Source organism: Dreissena polymorpha, chromosome 11 (assembly GCF_020536995.1).
Source record: "Dreissena polymorpha isolate Duluth1 chromosome 11, UMN_Dpol_1.0, whole genome shotgun sequence".
NCBI lineage: Eukaryota > Metazoa > Mollusca > Bivalvia > Myida > Dreissenidae > Dreissena > Dreissena polymorpha.
This window is the reverse complement of record NC_068365.1, coordinates 47295018-47319210: the sequence shown is the minus strand read 5'-3', so window position 1 is coordinate 47319210 and position 24193 is coordinate 47295018. Positions and strand designations below refer to the sequence as shown.

At 34.6% G+C, this 24193-nt stretch overlaps 1 protein-coding gene across 2 annotated transcripts; it reads right to left on the bottom strand.

Annotated features, from left to right (window-relative positions):
• Window positions 1–24045, bottom strand: LOC127851828 (cyclic AMP-responsive element-binding protein 3-like protein 1). 2 transcript variants are annotated; one of them, XM_052385756.1, is made up of 10 exons: window positions 23635–24045; window positions 13268–13457; window positions 10810–11091; window positions 8085–8302; window positions 7205–7378; window positions 6013–6071; window positions 5470–5538; window positions 5107–5194; window positions 3655–3847; window positions 1–3299 (listed from the first exon to the last, which is right to left on the bottom strand). In XM_052385756.1, exons 1-10 carry the CDS (start codon window positions 23731–23733, stop codon window positions 2875–2877), a joined length of 1797 nt encoding a protein of 598 aa, XP_052241716.1. In that variant the 5' UTR covers window positions 23734–24045; the 3' UTR covers window positions 1–2874. The 2 variants fall into 2 exon arrangements, with proteins under 2 accessions (XP_052241716.1, XP_052241717.1); XM_052385757.1 differs by lacking the exon at window positions 23635–24045 and adding an exon at window positions 16609–16676.
• Window positions 24046–24193: the final 148 nt, after the last annotated feature.

The window sequence follows — 24193 nt, the reverse complement described above, 5'->3', positions numbered from 1 at the left end:
TGCTTGTAATAAGTGAAGTATTTATTTTTCAATAAAATATATAGATTTTTTTTCTTTCATTTTATTTGCATAAAGGGTGCTTGCCCCACAAAGCACAATTTCTCGACTCCGCCTCATTGAATGTCTACATCAACATGGAGATAAAATATAGAATGTTCAACATCATAAATATGTACAAAATAAAAAAGAACAAGCTTCTTGTACCTTAAAAAGCCAGATAGGCTTATCAGCCTTCTTTAAGCACAGGCTGATGGTCCATCTTTGCTCCCAAGGGACTAAACATGTTGCCACTAGTATCAGACTGTTTGGACTTTGTCTTTTTAAATAAAAAGAGGAACTGGTAAAAGTAAGAGCAGTTAATTGCAGATTCCATTTTTTAAACCTATTTATTTTGGCTCAATTGCATCAAAAGCCGAAGGCTTATTGAGACGCTCTGGAGTTCGTTTCCAGAGTGGAGCCAGAACTTGATATCTTTGCAAACATCTCAAGAATGCACATACACCTGATAACCTGGCATTGGTTTTAATAAAACAGCGTATGAATCAAATGGTTTGGAATTTAGACAGAAGTCCAACAATCAGAAGGCACCATTGGCAATATAAACATGAAATAAATTGAAACAACAAAATGTAGGTTATGAACAATACCACAACCCCGACATTGCATGGACAAAAGAAAACACATGAGTTATATATTATGTATATATGTAATGACAAATAAACTTTAACAAAAAGTATACAATAATTGACTAGCTAATCCCACTTTTGTTTGATACATAAAATATATAATAGAAATCTCCTCTTTGCAAAGAAACCCAATGATAACTATATTTGATTGATGTTTGTTTTTGCAATGTTGCATGTGTTCTTGAAACATGTGTACTCCAATGTCGATCATAGTCTATTTATCAACAAAGTTGACTTTCAGTTATTTATACAACTTATAATTTTATCTCATGACATACAATTATATTCAGCAATCAATGAATATATCAACACAGTTTCTTGTCACCAGTGGTATGCAATATATGGTTTCCTCTACTTGTCATGCATAATTAAAAACTATCACAGTAAAATGGTTTGCTTTACTAATATTAATCTTCCCAATGTTTTTAATTGAATAACAGCAACATCAAACGCATTTATTCAAATAAAAGTATCCCACAACTATTTAAACTACAGTATTTATTTTCAATTGCTCCACCTTAAGTGGTATGTGTTCAGTGGTTTTCAGCAATAATCATTTATACCTGACAGAAAATTAACTACCGTAAAAATATTCATTTATAAATTCATAAAAAAATGATACACTAAATTCAATAATATACAAAGAACAAGTATGTTATAAACAGAGTTCTGAACAGTGACCAGTTCAAAAGTGAACACATTCTGTGTTGTTTAAATGCAGAACATCATTAAATCGAGTGTTTTTTTTAAATAATCTTATTTATATATATATTTAAGAACTTTTCATTTTATATTATAGAGTAAAAAAATATTTTAGGTACATACAACACATTTTTTACAGTTTTGAAGATTTATAAAGCACACATTTTTTTTATTCTATTATGCAAATACAGAACTGTTTTTTTTCACCTTCAACAATTGTCAAACGTGGAAATGCATGTCCCAATCAGCTGCCCGAGACAGAAGTTTGTTACCAAAAGATACGCAGTATAACTAACCCCCTTGTTTAATAAAACTTGGATTTTCCCGATCAGTACATCTTTGTCCAAAAATCTTATATTTGCCAGTTCCTTTGAGTATACTCAAAGTCAACAATTGACTTTTGCCATCATTAAAACAGTTGCTCATAATTTTACGATTTGAAACATGACCTTGTGAACAACTTCCCTTTGTCAACAAATACACAGCAGCCAAAACATCATATTCTATCTTTTGAGAATAAATACAATAAAATAAAAATAACAAAAATCATGTTAAATAATTGCATAAAACATAACAAAGCCAATAATATGAAAGGTAATGAAAAGATGATAATCTAGGGTCATTCCCATATTATCATGTTAAAAAACAATGAAAAAATGCTACTGAAATGAAACCGATACCAAAAATAGGTATTGAATATTAAAAACAATGACTTCAATGGGTAATTGTTAGTAATGAACACTCACTCATTAATGAATATTCATTGGCAGAGAATGCAGCAACATGATTGGTCCACATTTGAACATCACAAGCATGATAAAGTATTTGAAAATGGGCTATATACATGTTCGCAAGCAGTCCAATCAAATCACTCTCGCCATTTTCAGCTTATATTCTCTCGTATGCTCTACAAAACACCTTTTGCACAATAGTTGATAATGAATAAATACAACTGAAGTGAACCAGTACAATGGTTTCACTGTCTCAATAATATTTACACAGAGCACAGGAGTTTATCATTCAGATCAAGAAATATGATCAAAATAATATAATGCTTTGCAAAAGCTTTGTGCTGATTCAATATCGAATTAATACTTTCAATAGCCCTGTTGTTTTGTAACCAGTCATGTATCTAACATTTAAATCAAAACAAATATAATCCAGTTATTGTGGCACCATTATCCAACAAAAAGCACTACATTGTTTTCATTCTTAACAGTACAACACAGCAAAAATATGCAAACAAGATCACATACATTTAAAAAAATCATTAACTTTAAAATAATTCCACATAAAACGTGCACACTTAATAATAAACCAACCAATGCAGTTCCCATAAGTTTACGTCTACGATATCTACGCACAATTGTTTACAGTACCCAAAAACAGAGACTTCCCACAAGTTTATTATGCAACAAATAAATGCCAATGTAACCCAGGCAACGAAATCCTACATCTATACACAGATAAATATAAATAATGCATTTCAAATGTTATCAGCACTTTCTACAATGCCCTCCATTTTAAGCTCCCCAGCAACGTCACCAACCCGGACCCTGCTCTTCAGGACTTCATCACGTGATGTGTTGGCGTGACCAAATCGTCCATCAACTGTGACCTCTATGATCTCGCCATTGACAACTGACTTGGTAGCAGACATCACCTGGGCAGTCTCAATTCTAGAGGGTTCGATGACTTTTTCAGCCTCTTGGTGTGTGAGTTTGTCATCGTCGTTGACAACGGACGCCATGATGGCGGAGGCTTTAGGTGCGTACTCGGCAGAATGAGCTAGGTCCTGCAAGGGGTCTGTTTCTTTGTCTAGTTCGGCATAAGGCACACTGGGGCCGTAAATATCATACCAGTTCAGATCATCTTGCTCTCCCCTTAGTGACATCAGAACACGAGACTTCACTGAAAAAATGAATAGAATACTCACTCAATATTTTGTTTAACTGTTTTCTTCCCCATTTTTAAATTGCTTTAGCTAGCAACATTCAAATTTGCTTTAATCTAAAATAAACATGGCAAACACTTCATGTTTATTTGTTTCTTTACAACATGAGCATAAAATATAGAATCAATACTGAAAATGACAAAATAAAAAAAGTTCACTTTCATTCAACTCATTATCACAACCACAAATCTTTCCCCCTAAAGAAGCGCCCATCAAGCTTATGGTTTATTTGCACTGAGAAAAGCAGGTTTCTTTCATCAATTCAATTCTTCCAGTACCGGTACTGTGGGTCATGTAGACACGGATACTTACTGGGTGGGGTACAGTAAGCATCCACCTTTGCGCCCGCAAGATGGGGGCCCATGAGAGGTGCAGGCTTTACAAGTTGTGGGTTGGCGAAGGGCATGTTCACGGGAAGCCCGTTGGGTTTAGGCACGCCATAACCAACATTGAGGGAGGAGGGTGACCAACTCCCCATAAAGACCGCAAAACATAATACCAGAACCTGGAAATAATGCCGATCATGCAACAGTGGTCGGTTAGAGTGAAAACTGGTGATTCAAATTGTAACAATGGTGAGCCAAGCATGAACATGGATTTTATTGATAGCCTTTTTAATTGATTACTTTCGAGAATTTAAGCTACAAGTCTTCTTTTTTACATTTCAAGAAAAATGAAAAACGAGACGAAAGAAATATGTATTATTTAAGGCAAAAAAACAGTGTTTTTTTACTAAAAGCTGACCAAGTAAATCTCCTCAGATTGTCCTCTTAGTATGCATCATTTACACTACAAGAATGGAATAAGTTAACAGGATCAGGATATGAACACTGGTTAAGTATTTTATTGAAAATGCCGGCACTCAGCTGTTGGCAGCATTGAAATTTCTAAGCAAAAATGCCATGTTCATGCTTGTGTTATACAGGTTATATATTGCATGCACAATTCCCACATTTTATACAAGGAGTAAGCGAAACAGATAACTCGTATTTGTCTGGTTTTTTTTTAGCACTTACAAAGGTAGACAATATATTAACCAAAAAACATTTTTTTGGTAATTTTCTTTCTTCTTTAATAGTGAAATTTTTAACATAACCAACTGTTGTTTGTTTGCATTTTTTTCCATAAAGCAAGTTTAAAGTTTTGCACTGGCATATAGTTTGTTAAAGTTAACACAGATTTGACAAGTATTTCAAAACCCTTACTTTAATTTATGAATGACAAATAATGCTTTTGTATTCCCACAGTATGCCAGTGCATAGAATACATGTAAACGAGCCCTGTCCTGGGAAAACCAGGCTTAATGCATGTGTGTAAAGTGTCATGCCTAATAACTTGTGCAGTCTGCAAATGCTATTCTGGACAACACTTTCTTTCTTAACTAGATCTTCATTTAGAAGAGATTTAATTTAACCCTTTCACCCATAAGAAGTAAATTGAAAATAGCTTTTGCAACCAGAATAAAACCAGAAAAGCCTGGGAGCAACTTGCAGTCGCTTCAGGTTTTATGCTGTTTGCTGCTCATCAGTAACTAAGGGTTTGAAATGAAGCCTTTAAAACTTGAATTTAGTAAGAAAGTCATTTATCAAATTTAACTTTCTAAGGGAATACAAATGCGTCAAAATATGTATCTAAGTGGTAAAGGGTTAAATGAAAAATTCCAAAAAAGCATAACGTATTGTCCCTGGTTAGGCAGAACGAGGCTCCAATAATAAACTGGCACCATCCCCAAACAGGCAACTTTCGAACAGGGATTGGACCTACCATCAAGCCTGTCTGCGGTACAGCACCATTAGGCCGGGGAATTTTACCCACGAGGCTTTGCAGCTTCTGTAACTGGCTCATTAAAGATCTGCAAAAGTAATGATAATGAATTTATTGCAGACATATGTAACTGAATGAATACATTCAAGCTTTTAATATTACCAGATAAAGCCCCCATTTTAAATCAGCAGAATTTCTTACACATGGAAAACAATTTAGTTTTTGTGTAGTTGTATATTGTTAAAATATTAAAGGTTTTCACATAATCTACAATAATCTGAAAGATTACATAATTAGTAGCAAGGGAGACAATTCAATAATTTAATGTAAAGGTTAAATTTCCAATAAGCAAGAGTTGTCTACCTGTTATTATTCTCCAGTGTGTCTACTTTCTTCTTGAGTTCACTATTCTCATGAGAGAAAGACTCCACCCTGAATTATAAACAAACAATTTTAATTTGAGCGCTCATTATCTGAACAAAAGATTCCAGTTAATAGATCCTGTAACTGAAACTGAGATCTGTAATACAAGAATGACGCACAATATGGAAAAGTTATATGATTGAGGAAAAGTTTAATTTTTTAGAAAAAGTCTTAAGTTACAATTTACTGTAATATTTGGTTGCTTATCTCAATCTATCGGGTTTATTTAAACTTGATGTTTATCTTCACATCTGAGAAGTAGATTTGTATATAAATTTCTTATTGGTAATACATGTATGTGTATTAAATAAGGCATTTTAGAAGACAAGAAATCTGCTGAAACTAACATAACTTGAGACAATTATTGGCAAAGTTAAGAACAGAAAGAGATTAATTTCTGAAATGAATGAATAGGTGATTATAATGAAAGTTTTGACTTAATATTAAATAGGTGATAATCATGAAAGTATTGACTGAATATACCTTTTCTCTAATGCTTCCAGATATTCTTTCTTTTTTCGCCTGCTTTCCTGAGCTGAGATCTGGAATTGATCAATGGCAAATTGCAAACAGAACTGATATTACGCCTAGAAATGATACAAGCAATATTGAGTGAATGACAATAATGTGGATTGAAAAATAAATAATTCTTTGTTAATGAAAGATTTGCAGATGCTGGCAGTATTTTAGGATGCATGGTCACTGTAAAAAGTTGTCATTTGCATATAGGTAACTCACTATTACAATTTAATTGTTTATTATTTGTTTTTGATAAGAATTGTTTATTATTTGGAATGTAGTAAATATGATTTATAATTTAAAGTACTAGGTGTTTGTTCTGTGGACCAAGTGATTCATGTTCAAATATTGACAGTGACCGATATAAATTATTTGAAATATACCAGCTAAAATCAATAACCAGTATTGATTATTTTAACTTTTTTTATGTTAGTTCCTTATTTAGTAAATCTTGGATACAAACCCACTGGATGCTGAAGAACTTCTATATTATTGGTAATATTAAAAATAAGAAATAGAGGTGATACAAAATATATGCAAGGAAAGCACATGTAGTGGAACAAACCAAGGCAGACTGTTATTAAACCTTGCCTTGCAAATAACCAAAGCAACTTTAAGTGGACAAATTGAAAACATTGCCCACTTACATAACTCAATATTTTTGTATAGGTAAGCTTGATATTTAATATAACAGATAAGGTTATGTATTGTGGGGTCAATAAATGGTAGAAGCACTTATATAAATATTTAATGAAGTCTTCAGCATGTTAACCCATTTACAATCAATACACCTGGATGTATGCATATTGAAAATTGCTCAAGTAACAATAAATATTGTCAGGTGTTTAACTGAACTTAATATTTAATTATTTACCATCAAATTATTATACTTATCTTGGTTGACTTACTAAGATCAATATTATGTATTATATAAGGTATGAAAAAAAGTTTGTACTAAAATATGTACATTTTATTTGTTTACATATTTTCTTGAATGTTTTGGATGAGTCATAACAGTCTACTAAGACACCTATATTTACAACATTATTGGCAAATGTTATTTTCATACAAATATTTTTCCACCCAAGCTTATCATTTAAATAAAGACATAAGACTTATTAAGAAACAGAAGCCTGATTAAAAGCGAGAACTGTACCTTGTTCTTAATCTTCCTGCGTATCTTTTTCAGATTTTTCTCCTCCTGTTTGGTAAGGGGTAGTTTTGAGGGTATGGGGTAACCCTCGGAGACCAGTGTGCGTTTCTCCTCCTCCGTGAGAACCAGCACCCCCGACGTGGGGATCTGCTGGAACACGATGTCCACGGTTTCGCTCTGGAAACCAAGGAAAAAATGGGCAACATGAGGTTTGGTAATATTTGGAGTTGAAATTGAGTAATTGCATTAAATCAATGGTACATGTTAGCAGGAAAAATGTGAAATATGTAAAACTTTCAACAACTATAAAGAGAAAATTTACACATTTTTACCAGTTGGTTTGGCACAATTAACTATTTGAACAATTAAATAACTTATTTGAACAATTAACTCTTTCAGTGCTGGAACCGAATTTTGAAGGCCTTTGCAAACAGTTTGGATTCAGATGAGACGCCACAGAAGGTGGCGTCTCATCAGGATCCAAACTGTTTGCTATTCTGATAGTATTCCTAAGAAAAAAAATCAAAGAAAATGCTAATTTTAGAAATTCAGCTGACGACATTTTAGCAGATGACAAATTTCCCAGATTGCAAAGGGTTAAAGCAATATTGTATCTTTCTATATTTTCACATAAGCCTCGCCCTGGGAAAATGGGGCTTAATGCTTGTACGTAAAGTGTCATCGCAGACTAGCCTTTGTAGTCCCCGACACTTTCCCCTTTATTGGAATAACAAATATCCAGTCAAGATGGAAAATGTCGTCCTAATCAGCCTGTGCAGACTGCAGCTGCTTGTATAGGATGACACTTTACACACATGCATTAAGCCCTGTTTTCCAAGAAGGAGGCTACAGTGATATCAGGTACACCATCAGAGTCACTCACTTGGCTGGATGAATAGTATGAATGCGATGAGTAGCTCCTTGTAGAGCCCGTGGGAGACAGCGACGATGACGAGTAGGATGACGACCCGCGGTCTGTAGGCCGAGAGTATGGGAAATGTCTCACCGGACTGGAGGGGGCAGACCGATGGGGGCTGGGGCAGCTGTCGCTGTCACTGTTGTTACTGCTGGGGGGAGTGGGCGGCAAGGTGTCAACATTCACTGAAGGAAAACAGTATTTGGATTATGATGGAAGTCATCACACATTGACTTCCCAGGGTATTTTGGAAGTGATTTACAAACCATCTCAGAAGAGCAAAATGACCTACCCACTTACAGGATTCAACTAAACTCTTACCGGTAATTTGTATATTTATCCAGCAAAGTGTATAACTATTTGTAAAATTATTTTGTCATTAAATGGGAGGAAATCCGCTGAAAGGAGGAGACATCCCACACCAGAAGTATGGATCATATAATTGTATAGGTCAGTATATCCTGAGATTTGCAAGTCTCAGTCTTGGTTATATTAAAAATATGTGAGCACGTTCCAAAGTCGTGAAATAATATAATGTTAATACATGTGCATAAACCTCTATAAAATAATGTTTCATAAAATATAAGTACATACAAAATTAATTGCACTCTTAAAATGCTTTAATTAATGGACAATCGGCTAATTAAAGATGTGAACACGTGTTAAATTGTTTTTGCAAGCAAGTACTAGTTGAAATTAAACGAAGCAGTGCATGTTAAACAATAGGCCATTACATGGTAGATACAAAAAACAGTTTCTTGCCCTTTTCAACTGTATGTTGCTAAGTGAACCTTGCAAATATTTCACCTAAGTGACTCAAGTGGGTTAGCAACAATTACGCCATTAATGACATCCATTAGAGAACAGTCTTCTTATTCTCAGTAACGGTGAAACCAAAGGATAGTATTTATGTGAAGCATGTTATGAATTTCGAGGCACCTAAGTTTGGTTAAACATACCAAAATAATTTAAATACCTTACATGTTTTATGTCTCATTAATATTATTAATGAGAGCCACAAACAATTAGAAAATATTATAAGAATATTTTCTTTAATATTTGTTGTACTTTTTTTTAAGAAAAAATGACCGAAGAAGTACAAATCAGGCTGGCTGTACTATAATTTTGTTAACACACTAAAACTCTCACTAGGGCTGTCAAGTAAAACACTGGTTTTTAGACACAAATTTATGAGCCAAAGACCATTTCCCCCCCTGAACATGTGGCAGGCTGTCACAATTGCTGTTGATACCCTGCATGATGATTGCACAATACAAACAATCACAAAGGTCAATTAACCCTTGGATGTTGACCTGTTAAGATGTTAATCATTATTAAGCTTATCTTATCATTTTTGTAAATACCAGTAGATTAATTATAATACCACTTGTGGCAGGGCCTGCTCTTCCTATCGCCTTATTAGCAAATGGCTACAAATTAAACAAGATATGTGTTTGTCAGAAACACTTTGTCCCCTTTTGCGCCGCTTTGAAAGCTATATATTTGACCTTTGACCTTGAAGGATGACCTTGACCTGTCACCATGTGCAGCTCCATGAGATACACATGCATGCCAAATATCAAGTTGCTATCTTCAATATTGCAAAAGTTATTGCAAATGTTAAAGTTGGCACAAACAAACACACAAACAAACCAACAGACAGGGCAAAAACAATATGTCCCCCACTATAGTGGTGGGGAACATAAAAATTGGCTCAAGAAATTTCCATTTAGCGATTACTTTTTCTTAATAAAACCCCATAAAACTGACAAAATGTGAAGAATTTATGTGTTCTATCGTAAATTTGGCTAAATAAAATTTTGAGTCAGAGGGAGCCCTTAGTGGCAAACAAATTGTTGAGCACAAAACTAATTTGTAAACTTATCAAAGTGTTATCAGTCATTTTAAGGCAGATTAAACATGTCACATACATCAGACATTAACATACCTTATGTAAAAATTAAAACAAAGTACAATAAGTTATTGACAATAAAACTTCTTGTTGATACCGTGCATGATAATTATGCAATACAAACAATCAGACTGCTCCATTAACCCATGTTGACCTGTTGATATGTCTGTTAAAGTTATTACACTCATCATTCTCACAAATTGATTACGAATAATATCACTAGTGGGAAATGCATCATATGTTGACCACAAAACTGAATTTTAAAACTTGGTTATCAAAGTGTTATCTGTCAGATAAAATAATAATGATAAATCAGACATTAGAACAGCATGTTTGGGAAACTGAAAACAATCTACAATTAATAATTAACAAATAGTTGGTCTAATGCGGCTATGTCTTTCTATTTTCTGTATTAGTCAGAAACGTATTCTGTTTTACCTGATTGTCAGAAATGATGTATGATATGTCTCTTGTTTTACTTGAAAGTACGTCAAGGGTTACATAGAATGATTGAGAGTCAAATCGCAAAGATTTTACGGAACAATCCAAACAAGTTTGTAATACCTTGGAAAGTGAAGGAGAACTTCTCCGGACATAGTTGTGTCTACAGACAGATGAACAGATGTTCATTTAGTTTCCCGTTAACCGTACTTTAATTATTATATTAAATTATAAATAATCATGATTACCGGTATACTTCAAATCCATACTCAAACGACAAAAAACCCTGACGGTTAATGCCTTCTATTACTGTGTTTTGTTAATTCTAAGCACACGTACCTTCATTATCACTCGTATCTTGGGGCTCTGTCTTCACTGTGAATTTCGACAGAAAAGATCTCTCAGACAGCATCGAGTGACCTTGAGACGAGGCGAGGATGATTGTTGGCTGTTGCTTAGGAACGGTGATGGTGCGGGTCAGAACGGTCGGGGTTGCGGTCGTGGTCAGAATCAAGGGGTCGTGGTGGCCAAGGGATTCCTGTTTGATGTCCTTTAGGGCGCTGGTTGTTTTCATGGACAGGTCAAGGGCTCCGTTTCTGATCAGGAGATCTGATTCAAGATCTGGAAAAGATTTTGGTTCTGATAGTTATCATTTTATTTTGACCTTGTTAATTTAAAACTATTTGTAAATGGATCATAAGTATTTTGAAATGGATCTGGGCATTTTCTATTGAGAAACCACTCAATTTGAGAAACTTTCACCAAAATAATTTCAGCCATATGAAAACAGGACTTTTTAAAGTATCTGTAGTTCTTGGATCATTTTACCAAAGGTAACCAACAATGAAATGATTCTAACAGACATCTACTTGTGATGAAACAAAGCAAAAAGCATACACTGATGTACACAGCACATTTAACTATGGTGGTTTATTTGACAACAGCCCGAGGCTACAGTCTTATGCACATGTCAAGACGCATTGAATCGTTAATAATTTGCTATCAATACTTTTCAAAATCTACTTAACATTGTCCCGGGGCAAGCCTTTCACCACTGTAAGTCATGTTGCAAACCTATGTCATTGTGCTTGTCAGGGGTTTTATGACAGCAACAGCAATGTTTTATAATTTTTACATAATAAATTTGTTCGCATTATGCGATGTTAAATGTGAAACACTGTAATAAACCACTGTATTATTGTTGCATGAAAAAACTGCCTTTTAATTTTTTTATTATATTGAGTTATTACAAGATCAATTGTGTGCAACTATTCACAGAATACCTTATTACTACCATTTTAACCCATTTATGCCTAATGTCTAGAAAAAAGGCCTTTGCAAACAGCGTAGACCCAAGCTGTTTGCTTAAAGGAATTTCTGTAAGAAATATTCTAAATATAGAAATAAATATATATAAGACATCCCTAATTTTGGAAATAAATTGATCCAATTTAGATGGATGGGAGAGTCCACTAGGCATAAATGGGTTAATATGAGTATGGCTATACATTTATTATTTTATATATTACACAATTCTGGAATAAGGAGAGACATATGGCGTCATATTCCCATCCAGCATTCAAGTCTATTTGAGTACCTATAAGTACTAGTATTACTTCCCGATGTAGCAAGACCAACAATTTACATCCCATTATAAATCAATAATGACATTTTCAGAAATATTAGCCAAACAGCTTAAACAGTTGCAAAGGCACTTGAAGATAGGCTTAGGGTGTGTACATAACAGGGTCACATTTCTACCAATGCATGTCAGAACAGGGCTCAAGTCCCACACTCGCCCCTTCCCATTCCCCAGTTTTTCGTGAGACAAAGGTAGTTCAAACAGAACAGGTGCTAACATCCCATGGTTGCCCTGATAAAAGTTGTGGCTGATAAGGGGGGTCCAACGTGATTAAAGTGGTCAAAATTCTGATAATTTTAGGTATTATATTATCATATACAGTAGGAATTAACAGTAGATAGGGTCATTCAAGTAAATATTAAATAAAGTTTTGTGATAACGGAAGTTTAAAAGAATTTACCTGTCCATTTTTGTTTGTCAGTTTTATTCTTCATTGCAAATATACAGTGCAGAATTTATTTTATTATTTTTTTTTTTTGTGTGACAGAGTTTTAAAATGACCAATAAAATGTTAAATAACTTTTATAACAAAACGCTTGGATTGCCGAAGGGTAAATGTTTTCAAACTGATCAACAATAAATCTCTTCCATACAGGTAAATGTTAATGCCCTAGAGACACAAAAATATCAAAATTGAAGCAATAAAGCATAAACTACATAAGGGACACATTTGGTCTTAAAATTGATAACAATTCTGTTAAATATTTGTACAAACACAGAAATCGCTGAATGTATGAAATGAGTTATGTAAAAACGCTCTGGGTCACACTTGATAATTGATTATTGGCTATGATCAGATATACCAAGGTTGTCGACATTCAGTATCAGTTGTTTCCACCATTCTACTACTTGTAAATTGTATGAGTACATGTACTTGTTGTTCATGTTACATAACTTACATTGAATGCTCAAATATATGCATGCTCCTGTGATATTCCCTTGGATAATGTAGTATCATGTATACATTAAGTCCAATTAAACATACTTTGTAATTTCCAAAATTTTCCCAACGTATGCACTTTGTTTCTTCATTAACAAGTTAAAAAATACACATGAACCGTCAAAAAAATGACTTTGTACCTCACTTATATAGACTTGATACTTTTAAATGAAAAAACAACTTCATGCCTTGAACAAAAAAATCCCATACAATACCTTCAATTTTGCCGATGTCGCCAAGTTCGTCGGAGCTGCTGAGGCTGTTGTCATTCATGGTGGAGTAGCTGTGCTCGCACTTGATGTGAGGGGGCTGGGCAGCATCTGTGATCATCTTGTCGTTGAGAACGGGGTCCACGAAGAAACTGTCAAACCAGTCGTCGTTCATGTTGTAAGAGGGGCCAGAGTCCTGAGGGGCAGAGGCATTCAATGTTTGAGTCTGGCTCGGGAAAATTGGGTTTAGTGACATTGCATATAGTGTCGTCCCAGATTAGCCTGTGCAGTTCACACAGGCTAATCAGGGACAACACTTTTTTGCATTTATGGATTGTTTTGTTTTAAGGAAGTCTCATCTTAGCGAAATCCAGTTTAGGAAGAAAGTTTTGTCTGTTATTAGCCTATGTGGACTGCGTAGGCTTATATGGGACAATATTAACCTCCATGCATTAAACTATTTTCCAGAGCGAAGCCTTTTTGTGCCATTTTCAAAAGTATTAATTTCAAAATTCATTCCAGTGTTTGAAAATGAGTAATTTATTGATTTAAATATGTTCCTATGCGTTGGCCTAATGCACTGATATTTTGATGTTCAAACATGATGATCATGATTCTCATTAGTAACCATTCAGTTATATTATATTTATGATGTGCAGGTTTGCTTGTTGTTGTTTTTTGTGGCTAGTGTTTAGGTTAGGAGCTTACATCTTGAGTTTATAATACATGTACATTGTAATGCACGATGTACCAAAAGTACAAGAAATCTATATTATGATATTCATTACAGAACCATTTCTCTTACAATAACAGTGAGTGTCAAAAATATAAGTAAATATTGAGGAGTTTGATAGAGTAAATCAATCTTTAATTTCTTTTAAAACGCATAAGAATAATCTGTCATTAATGACATAATAATTCAGTTAAAACGCTCAAAGTATTGATATATCAAAATAAACTGTTTGACACCTCAACCAGTCCTCATAACAAAATACTTTCAACTTCTATACTAAACCTGCAAATCCTTTTGACTCAATAAATTCCTTATTTTTTAATATACCTGATAGTATTACACGGCTAATCCTTAATAATAAAATAAAAGATTAATTAAGCAGCAAAGCAGTTTTGTGCCTACAAATCTCATTAGAAAGTCATAACAGGGTTATATCCTGTTTGAAATATTATTTCTAAGTAGGCTGTTTCTATCTCTCCAAGTTGTGTTTGCCCCTATAACAGACATCTCACATTTGATATAATCATAGTCATATCCTGGATGAACAGGATATGTACCTTTTTCATACATCACTGTTGTAACCAGAGTTCAACACGAAATGTTATGCATTATCATTACCTTGTTGTGTGTGTGGCTGTTTTCAACCAATGAAACTGTAGCTTTTTAATAATTAAACTGTGGTAAATATTATATACAGATGATAAAAATGACTAACCCACTAAATTAATTGTGTTTTGATATGAGAAAATTGGTCTTAATGCATGTGCGTAAAGTGTCGTCCCAGATTAGCCTGTGCAGTCTGCACAGGCTAATCAGGGACGACACTTTCCGCCTAACCTTGATTTTCGTTTAAGAGGGACTTCCTTGAAACTAAAAATACCATAAAAGCGTCATCCCTGATAAGCCTGTCCGGACTGCACAGGCTAATCTGGGACGGCACTTTACGCCCAATCATTAAGCCCAGTTTTCTCAGAACAAGACACAATTTTATTCAGCCATTGAAAATTGCTATTTAAGCAGACTTTCGCAATCTATTTTGCATTGATTAGTATACACAATCCTATGCATACATGTAAGTGTGTAATTTGTTTTCAAACACGCAACATATCTCCTTTTTGATGATATGGCGCAATTATTTAATCCGACACAGAAAGGTGAAGCAAATACAACAGTTTAATGTCAAAACCTTGTACTTTTAAATGTCTCATCAACATAATTATACTGTTTTTTCTTCGCAAGCCATTTCATTCTGCATCACAAAGATGGCAGCCTCTTTGATGCTACCAAGGATGTAAAGACAAGATTTTCTTACAACTATATTGCATATTTATTAGAAAACTCATAAATATTTATATATATTTAAATATACATAAATAATATAATAAATAATACAAAAAAAAATTAATAAATTATATATATATATATATATATATATATATATATATATATATATATATATATATATATATATATATATATATATATATATATATATATATATAATGTTCATAATTATGAGTTTTAATAAATTTGTACTGGATCTGTTCAGAAGCCAACTGGCAACAAAAACATGTCCCAATTGTTATCTTATTTGAAATTTGCAATGGGAACTTAAGGTTTTTAAAGTTCTATTTGTGAGCACTTTATCATTCAACCCTTCTGTGATCATATGAACATGTGGGAAGATAACGAACTTTATATGAAGAATAAATTAGATAATAAAGTAAATAACCATCATGTATAACCAAATGAACAGTGGTGAAGTCACAAAAATGTGTTACTATTATAGTTTTCAGACAAGATTTGAAGCAATGGCTGTCCTAAAAAATCAGACTTGCCTTAATCATTGTGCCATTGCAAATTTTAAACGGTTTTACTGCGCTACCTTGGACAAAAGATCTGTTTTCACTTGGCCCATATAATGAAGCAGCATAATAATTATGGTTCATTGGTAACTACCAGTACCTAATTGCTTAATCATGTTACAAACTACAAGACAATTAGATTCTCTAACAGATTCTAAAGCCAATGCCCATTTTAAGACAACTTTCATAAGTTTATTTTTTGTAACCTTCATTTAGGTCACGTTTACTGTAATCAAATTTTTCCAAAGATAAACTGAAATAAAATTCATTAGCTACAATGATGTTTTTCTACCTACACACTTAAAACATCATCAGAGATGGCTTGTTTACATAAACCGGTAGTTATTGTAAAAAAGTACCTGGACCATAATTTATTTACCTCGACCATAGTTTGTTTACCGAAGCATTTTTATTTTCTGATTCAATTTTCAATGTAATATTAGGCCTCGTTTCTTTTATAAAGACATGATCAGCTTTATGGTATTATATGTAAATTTTGTTAAGTTGCTCTTTTCTTTGTTTTGAATAGTGTACCAGTCCGCACAGGCTACCATAATCAGAGACGACACTTTCCGCTTTAATGGTATTTTTCGTTTAAAGCAAGTCCCTACTACACGAAAATCCAGTTTAGGCAGAAAGTGTCGTCCCTGATTAGCCTGTGCGGACTGCACAGGCTTATCTGGGATGACACTTTACACACATGCATTAAACCCAGTTTTCTCAGAACGTGTCTCAATTAACCAACTCACACTTTTCCAAGGATTGCTGCTTTATCCATACTCTGTGCACACACTTCTGCAAGTTAGTGCTGACTGCCCTAATTGATATATAGAGATAGGGGAGAATGGCCATAAAAGGAATTTCATGAAAAATCCTCAAAGCCATGTGGCTTGATCTGGATAAAATTGAGATCTTAAGAGTTGTAATATACTGGTACATTAAAATACATTATAAGTAATAATCTGATATGATACTCTTTACCAGGCTGGAATATTTTCTTAATAAATATGAGCTGTTAAAGGGGCATTTACACGTTTTGGTAAATTGACAAAAGTTGTTTCAGATTCGCAAAATTTCATTTTAGTTATGATATTTTCAGGAAACAGTAATACTGAACATTTACCATGCTCTAAAATAGCCATTTTATATGCATCTTTTGACGATTTAAAAACCTGAAAATTATACAGCGTTGCAAAGCGAAACGATTTAATAATTTGAAGAATTGTGTTGTTGTCGTTATATTTTGGGAAACTACGAGGATTGCTTATATTAAGTTAAATATATATCCTTCATTGTATGAGGACGGATGGCTGAGTGGTCTAAATGGTAGCCATTTACTCCAGAGGTCAGTGGTTCGAGCCTTGCTGAGGGTTACTTTTTATTTATTTTTTAAATTTTATTCTTGATTTTTTATGTCAGCTTTTTAGATCCAATGTTTACATTTATCAATATAAAGCATTTAAATAACTACAAACTTCAAAACAGCAAAAAATCTGTGATAAGACCCCTTTAAAAGAGTATACAACATGCAGTACACATCACCAACCTGTTCAAGCTAATAGTGATGCTCAGAGCAAGTTGGTACCTTGGTAAAATGGCAATAACAAACCACTCTAATCATGAAATGGTGGTAATAAATATGAATAGCTCTATGTGTAGGGCCTCAAATGAACGCATCTGCGCATTTCACAGGATTGTACATTGAGTCACAACTTTCTACAGCAAACTGCAAAGCTGAAGAAATAACTTCACATCACAGGTGGTAAGCGTGTGGCTATGATATTAATTAGTGAAAACATCATTTTGAATGATAAATAATATATTTATAACGAAAAATTAACCCAGTATGACCCAGTTGACACTGACCAGGCAGTATTTATGAATGAAATCTCCAGTTGTAAAGACACTGCTCCGCATTGGACCAATGAAATCACTGTGTGTTTAAAATGTCAGTTAGTTGAAATATATGTAAACAAGGGTTTCAAACGGCGCTGGACAGTTAGATTTGATGCATAATCTAACGGCAAGCACGGTAATAATGTTTTTTTCATACGTTTAATTGAATTATGGTATCGAGGTTCGTGAACTTTGCAGGGAAAATGCCCTTCACTCCGTGAATAAGATTTCAGTCTTAAATACTGCCTGATCAGTGTCAACTGGGTCATGCGAGTTGTGTATCGTGTTATTTCTTAAAAGTTGACCCAGCATTTGTAAAAATATTGCAAGACATACATTTCCAGAAAGGAAATTCATTTCTGCGTTGAATAAAACCGAGCTCGTGAAAATCGCTGCAAAATTGATGAATGGCTTTTCAAAACGATGTACCCCGTTTTCGGATGATTTTGAGTTGCATACCTTGTTATATATATATATTTGATAGTGAATGTTTTTCCAGAAAAGTGAATTTTTCGTTATAATATGATAATTTATCATTCAAAATTATGTTTTCACTAATTAATATCATAGCCACACGCTAACCACCTGTGCTTCACATTAGCGTGTGCATAAAATTGGAAAAGCGCATGAAAAAAAGCTGACACAATTGACAAAGTTTTCGTATAGAAATGTTTGTTTTTTTGATTTTCTACATGACGTTATTTCTCGTTATAGCGAACACTTCATTCATCAGTGACATCTTATTAATGGACCTGTTGATTCTGATAACGGACTTTATCACATTGAAAGTCTTGCGTATCAAGTTAACTGAGTTTAAATTAAAACATGCCTACTTCACCAAGCAAAGTCTACGAACAATACGCAAACGTCGTGATATTTCGACAATGGCCCATATTACGCTGTCAATTTTCTTCTTAAACAATTCTAAAGAAAATACTTAAGAAAACGCCATGAATGGATCATAAAGTAGATCTAAGCTGAATCTAGAAATGGAAGTTACTGTCTGCTTGTTGCGTGAAATCATGAAATATATTTCAAAACTAAATGGTTGACTGGCATTTGTTTGATACTGTGTAGCTATCAATGCGGGTTATAGCTAAAGGAACTTCAGCGTACAGTTTATAGAGTATTGACAAAGTCGCGCCGGTCAAAAATCATAAAAAGCGACATTAAAAAGTTATGGTAGCCAGAACTATGCGGGTTACTGCAGTACACATTTTGCAGACGGCATTATGTGACTGCCAACGTATATTTCCAAAATAAAATTATGTGAATGTTTCATATTGCTTCACAAATATAATGGCCACTATTCGTGGCTAATTGAAATTTGCTTTACATCCGGGAGTTTCGAGTTAACGAACTCGCAAGAAGGTCAATGTCTCTTCAAACAAAAACTCACACAAAGTACATCGTATACATTCATCGCGTGTTACTCATTATTCGCAAAAAGTAGTTCCGCAAGAAAGGAAACAGGAGCACTAAATCTTATCTGAAAATTAGTTCAGCAGCCAGGTTTCCGCTATACCTCTTACTGTTGGTGTAACTTGACAAGCATCCCCTAGACTAGTGGTTAACAGCCCAGACAGACCGCAGAATCCAGGCCCATTGCAAATTATTTGTATACTTTTTTTTGATGTTTTTTTCCAACCATGAAACACATTTGGGGAAAATTACTGAGACGTTTTATCACAGAACGCTGTAATTTGCTATGCGGTCGAAAATTCGAAAAAATACACCCTCGTTTTGAAACGGATCTATTTATATTTACGGCCGTTGAAATCCGACCAAACGTCAATATACGTTAATTAAAATGTTATATTATAATATAAAAAAAACAAGCCTACTAATCGATCTCAAATTTAAGCGACACCTAGAATAAAAAACGTCAACCCGCACGATATGGAATATGTATATATCCAGTGCAATACAATATAGGGCTATTGCAATAATTCGTGAACATGGTCTTGTCTTTCTACATCTGTTGCCCGCGATATGGATTCAGATACTCGACTCTAATCCCGACTGATTTCGATCCACCAGCAACAGATTGTGGCGAACGTTTTAATGTATTAACAACATACGTAAAGACAAAACATGTGCGCACATGTATACACCCAACTCCTCCGTTAATTGTGCATTGGCTACCACCAGCTTCAGCAAACACAACTATTGTTCGAAAAACGTGTTACGGCGAATCTATCTGTCGTAAATCAAAGTGCAAACATCAAAATGTGTGCTAGGCATTTCATTTCGTGAGTTAAACATGCAGGCATTACAGTGAGAAAAAGCAAACAGAACGAACAGCCAACGAAAAGTTTGCAAGCTTTTTCAATTGCATACTAGCGACACCATGTCCAGGCTAAAATGTACAACATCCATTCAATGCATATAAGATTATTCAAACGCGACATCTTTATTTGCTTACATCTCGTGTGCATTTGCATCAAGGGTCACATAATAGTAAATTGCTATTTTACTCTGAATGCGGCGAACGCCTTTGCGTGTTACCATTACACAAACGATTCCACAATTTTAGAGACGAATAAATCAGATCTGTCAACTTTGTCACGCCTGTCAATAGTCAAAATAATTATCATAGTACCAGTTATCAAAAGCGCCGAAATGTTGCAATTAAGAAAGGGTAAAATGTTTTACTGATCATGATGAAAATTCTTGAACAAACGAACGTAACGCTACGACGACGTTACGTTATGACCAAAGTAACACTAACGTCGTTAACGGTGATGACTGATGTACGACCCCGCGGGGACTGTCAATTACGACCAACATTGAACAACAAGTGTCTGGTCATCACCTCGGGGGACGCTACTTAGCGATGGACACGGAAGATGAAAGGTGTGCTTTATTGAAATCACACTCTCGTGTTCACCTCGCGTTAATTAAGTTAAAGTATCGTCCGGTTTGCAAAAAAGGACGTCCAACTATAAGCATCCAAGATAGCCTAACAAGAAAATGCCAAGATAGAACGCGGTAATAATTCTTGAGCATACTAGTAGTAACGAAAGATTGGAATTATTTTAATCATATTCGCAGCCATAAAAATATCTATTTCGGTACCATGGCACACCTACCAAACATATATTTTTTTGATTGAATAACATGATATGCATGTATACGTATCAAACGATACAATCAAGGCAATATAATTGCAGCATGCTTCTTAGTTAGCATGGGATTTGGGTCACAATAATGGTTGCGTCAGCTTCGTATATCTGAAAGAACAGCAACGAGAACTTTCTTTAAATTAGTATAATGTCAGGGCACGTTGGTCGTGCGTTCGATTGCATCAGACTCGAACGTGGCTTAATAGTTAAGTAAAAATTTGACTGCGAATGTTGCAACGTTTTCATGAAACTGTAGTTTCTAAGAGAAGCGCAAATTAATTGATAAGTATACGGCATTCATGTATAAACAAACATTCTGCTCTTTCACACTTAGCCACCAGTCTTGTGATGTTTTTGTGCCGCTTGCGTTTGCTTTTTGGTGCTTTATAGTTGCATTTACATTCGTTTAGTCGAAACATTATTATAAACGCTGGTTCAATGATAAAGAGCCACCACAGTGCGATTTAAAACATCAATTTTCCAGAGCGGCGTACATGAAATGCATGCAATTAACTGATATACGAAGAATACAACAATTGATTTGCTGAAATAAACTGCTTTGCGAAATGTTTTATGGCTAAATATGGTTTTAATATGGCATTGCCGTTCGAGTTAATTTCGAAATAGCAGAATGATTCGATACGCCGTAACCAAAATAGATTCTACAACAGTCAAGAGCTCGTGTTCCATCATGCACTTAATTTTTTAACATGTCGAGACAGTATAAAGTACAATTCTGTACTTGGCTTTACGGTGTTATAATGATAGCACTTGTTTATGAGATCGTTTATGTTTTACTTAATATAAGTTTTAAGCAGGTCCAAAAAATAGGACAGTATTTAATTGCTTTAATAAATACATAATAAACAAGCCAAGCATGCCCTTTATGCGTGTATAGGTGTCTCAAATATGTAAATTCCCATGCGTGGCTTTGTCCATATAGCGTGACGGGACACTTGCTTGTTGTTAAAATGGGATTACTTTCGTAAAATACTAGTAATCCGTTGCGGATTCATGATGGGGTGTATTCAAACGGGTATATACTATTATTAGGTTGGTTAGAGTTTCGGTTGAAATATTAGTACGACGGTAGTACAATAGCCCTGACCGCGAGACGGTTGAAATGCGAGCGTGTACAATCAATCTGGTCACGATTTGACAAAAGCTTTCAACCATGTCATCATGATTTGAAACGAAAATAGTAGAAAACTACGTCATGGCGAGTCTTCAAGCCCACTAGCATGAAACATATTTATTTGCTTTTCAGTTAAACGCTGAGCCAGTTTATATTTCACATGCTGTTTTTGTGAAACGATCTACGTCAGTGACTCGCGGCCGCTGGCCTTTCCCCAAGGTACATATGGACAAACACATGCAGTTGGGTTTCAATTCAATTTTATTATATTGATCCATTTATTTCAACAATTCAGAGGAAAAACAATCATGACATTAATTTCAAAATATAGAAACGGGAGTGCCCAGTGTTTTCAAAATGTAGGCACTGTGCTAAAATGCACTCGTAAAGGACCCGAATTCTATTGACCTTAAATTTTAAAGATGATATTTACCAAGAGCTTGCATTTGTTTTCGGGTATTCAATGAGTCTTTTATGCAACCATTAGCTAAACAACGATAAGCATACTACAAACGCATGCTTAATTATTTAAAAATATATTGTATGATTTTAACATTATTATTCCGATAGGCGTGCTTTGAGTTTCGCTAAGGCTAGCAATAAGGAAGTAAACTTGATCAATTTATAGCATATCTGTACCTACCCGGTAAATCATATCGGCATTCAATGGGCAAAGACAATAAAAATACCCCAAACATATAGAACCGACACTTCCTCTTGGTCGTAGGCTGAGGACTTGTGTAACGATTGAATTCAGTAAATATTTTTATCAGATGTGTTTGTACCGTATGGAACTGTGCACAATGACACAATTGAAATTCGTGTGTTACCCCTAAAGGGTGGTTTATGGTAATGTTTATGATAATATTCCTGACTGGTGCTCAACTGAACCCATTAAACATCGGTGTTTCAATTAGAATGATGTCACTTGTTATCGTTTTATGAGTATTCTCTCCGAGGAAACTTGGCTATGTTTAAGTATTTATCAGCATAATATACAAACAAAACCATTTGGCAAGCAAGCTATGTGCATCGTAATTTACATTTAAATATTTGTAACCCGCTTATCTGGTAACACCCCTGTTTCGTAGCAACAATTTTAAATTACCTTACTATCACACCACACCCTTAACGCTTAATAGAGGCCGAAAAGGATTTGAGCCCCAAATAGCCTGTGTTTAATTACCCGTAAAAACATTGCGCAGACTTAAAAGGGTGCATACCAACACTACTGTGGTATGCCATAATACGTGTATCTGGCATATTAATCAAACATTTATTGTATGATAATAAATATTTTTATTCTACTGCATTGATAATGGCAAGCCGCAAGTGCATAAACTTACAACGATGCAATACTGAAATCGAGGTGGGCGTTTCCAACCAAAAACATGTGCTCCCCATCTGTCAAAATGCACACACTTCCAGAATTAAATAAACACACTCTTTGTCTGTGACAATTCACACCTCCTAATTAAAAGGTACGATATCGTCGAATTAATCTCTATCGTGCGATTATAGACCCTGTAAAAACAGTGAAAAGTGAACGCGACGACTGCCATATGTTGCAGTGCAAGTCATGTGCTCGATACAGACATGAAACTGAACAGAAATCCTACCGTAGTCGATGGGCTTTGAAAAACGTCGTTATCCAAAAGTTCATTCATGTCTTCGTCCAAATCGTTAAACTTATGATCACTTCCGTAAAGGAGATCCATTTTGGTGAAGTCCTGGGGATGTGAACACCCCTAGGAGAGTCGAAACCGAGAAAATCAGAGAGATCGGGAAAACACCCAACTTGTGTCAGCTCTGTGCTGTTTTGAAAAGAAATTCCCAACCAAATAACCCTCTGAATAGCAATGTTGCACCGCCGAAAAGTAAATCCAAATGTGCTACATACGCATTATTAGTCTACGCTTATTTTCGCGTGTCATTCCGAATTTCACTACTGTGTTCCATTAAAACAGCTTTATTCACAGTTTTGCTAATTGTTTTTGCTCCACTTATAACTAAATGAGCATCGTGCTTATTTTCCCAGGAGCGTGCGTACGAATATGAAAATGCTCCACCAGCCTTTTGAAATACACGTCAAGTTTCGCCGGCGACTAACCAATCAGCGAGCAGGTTATTAATAATATATGCAAATAAAGCACTACGTCACAGTGACGTCCTGTTTAC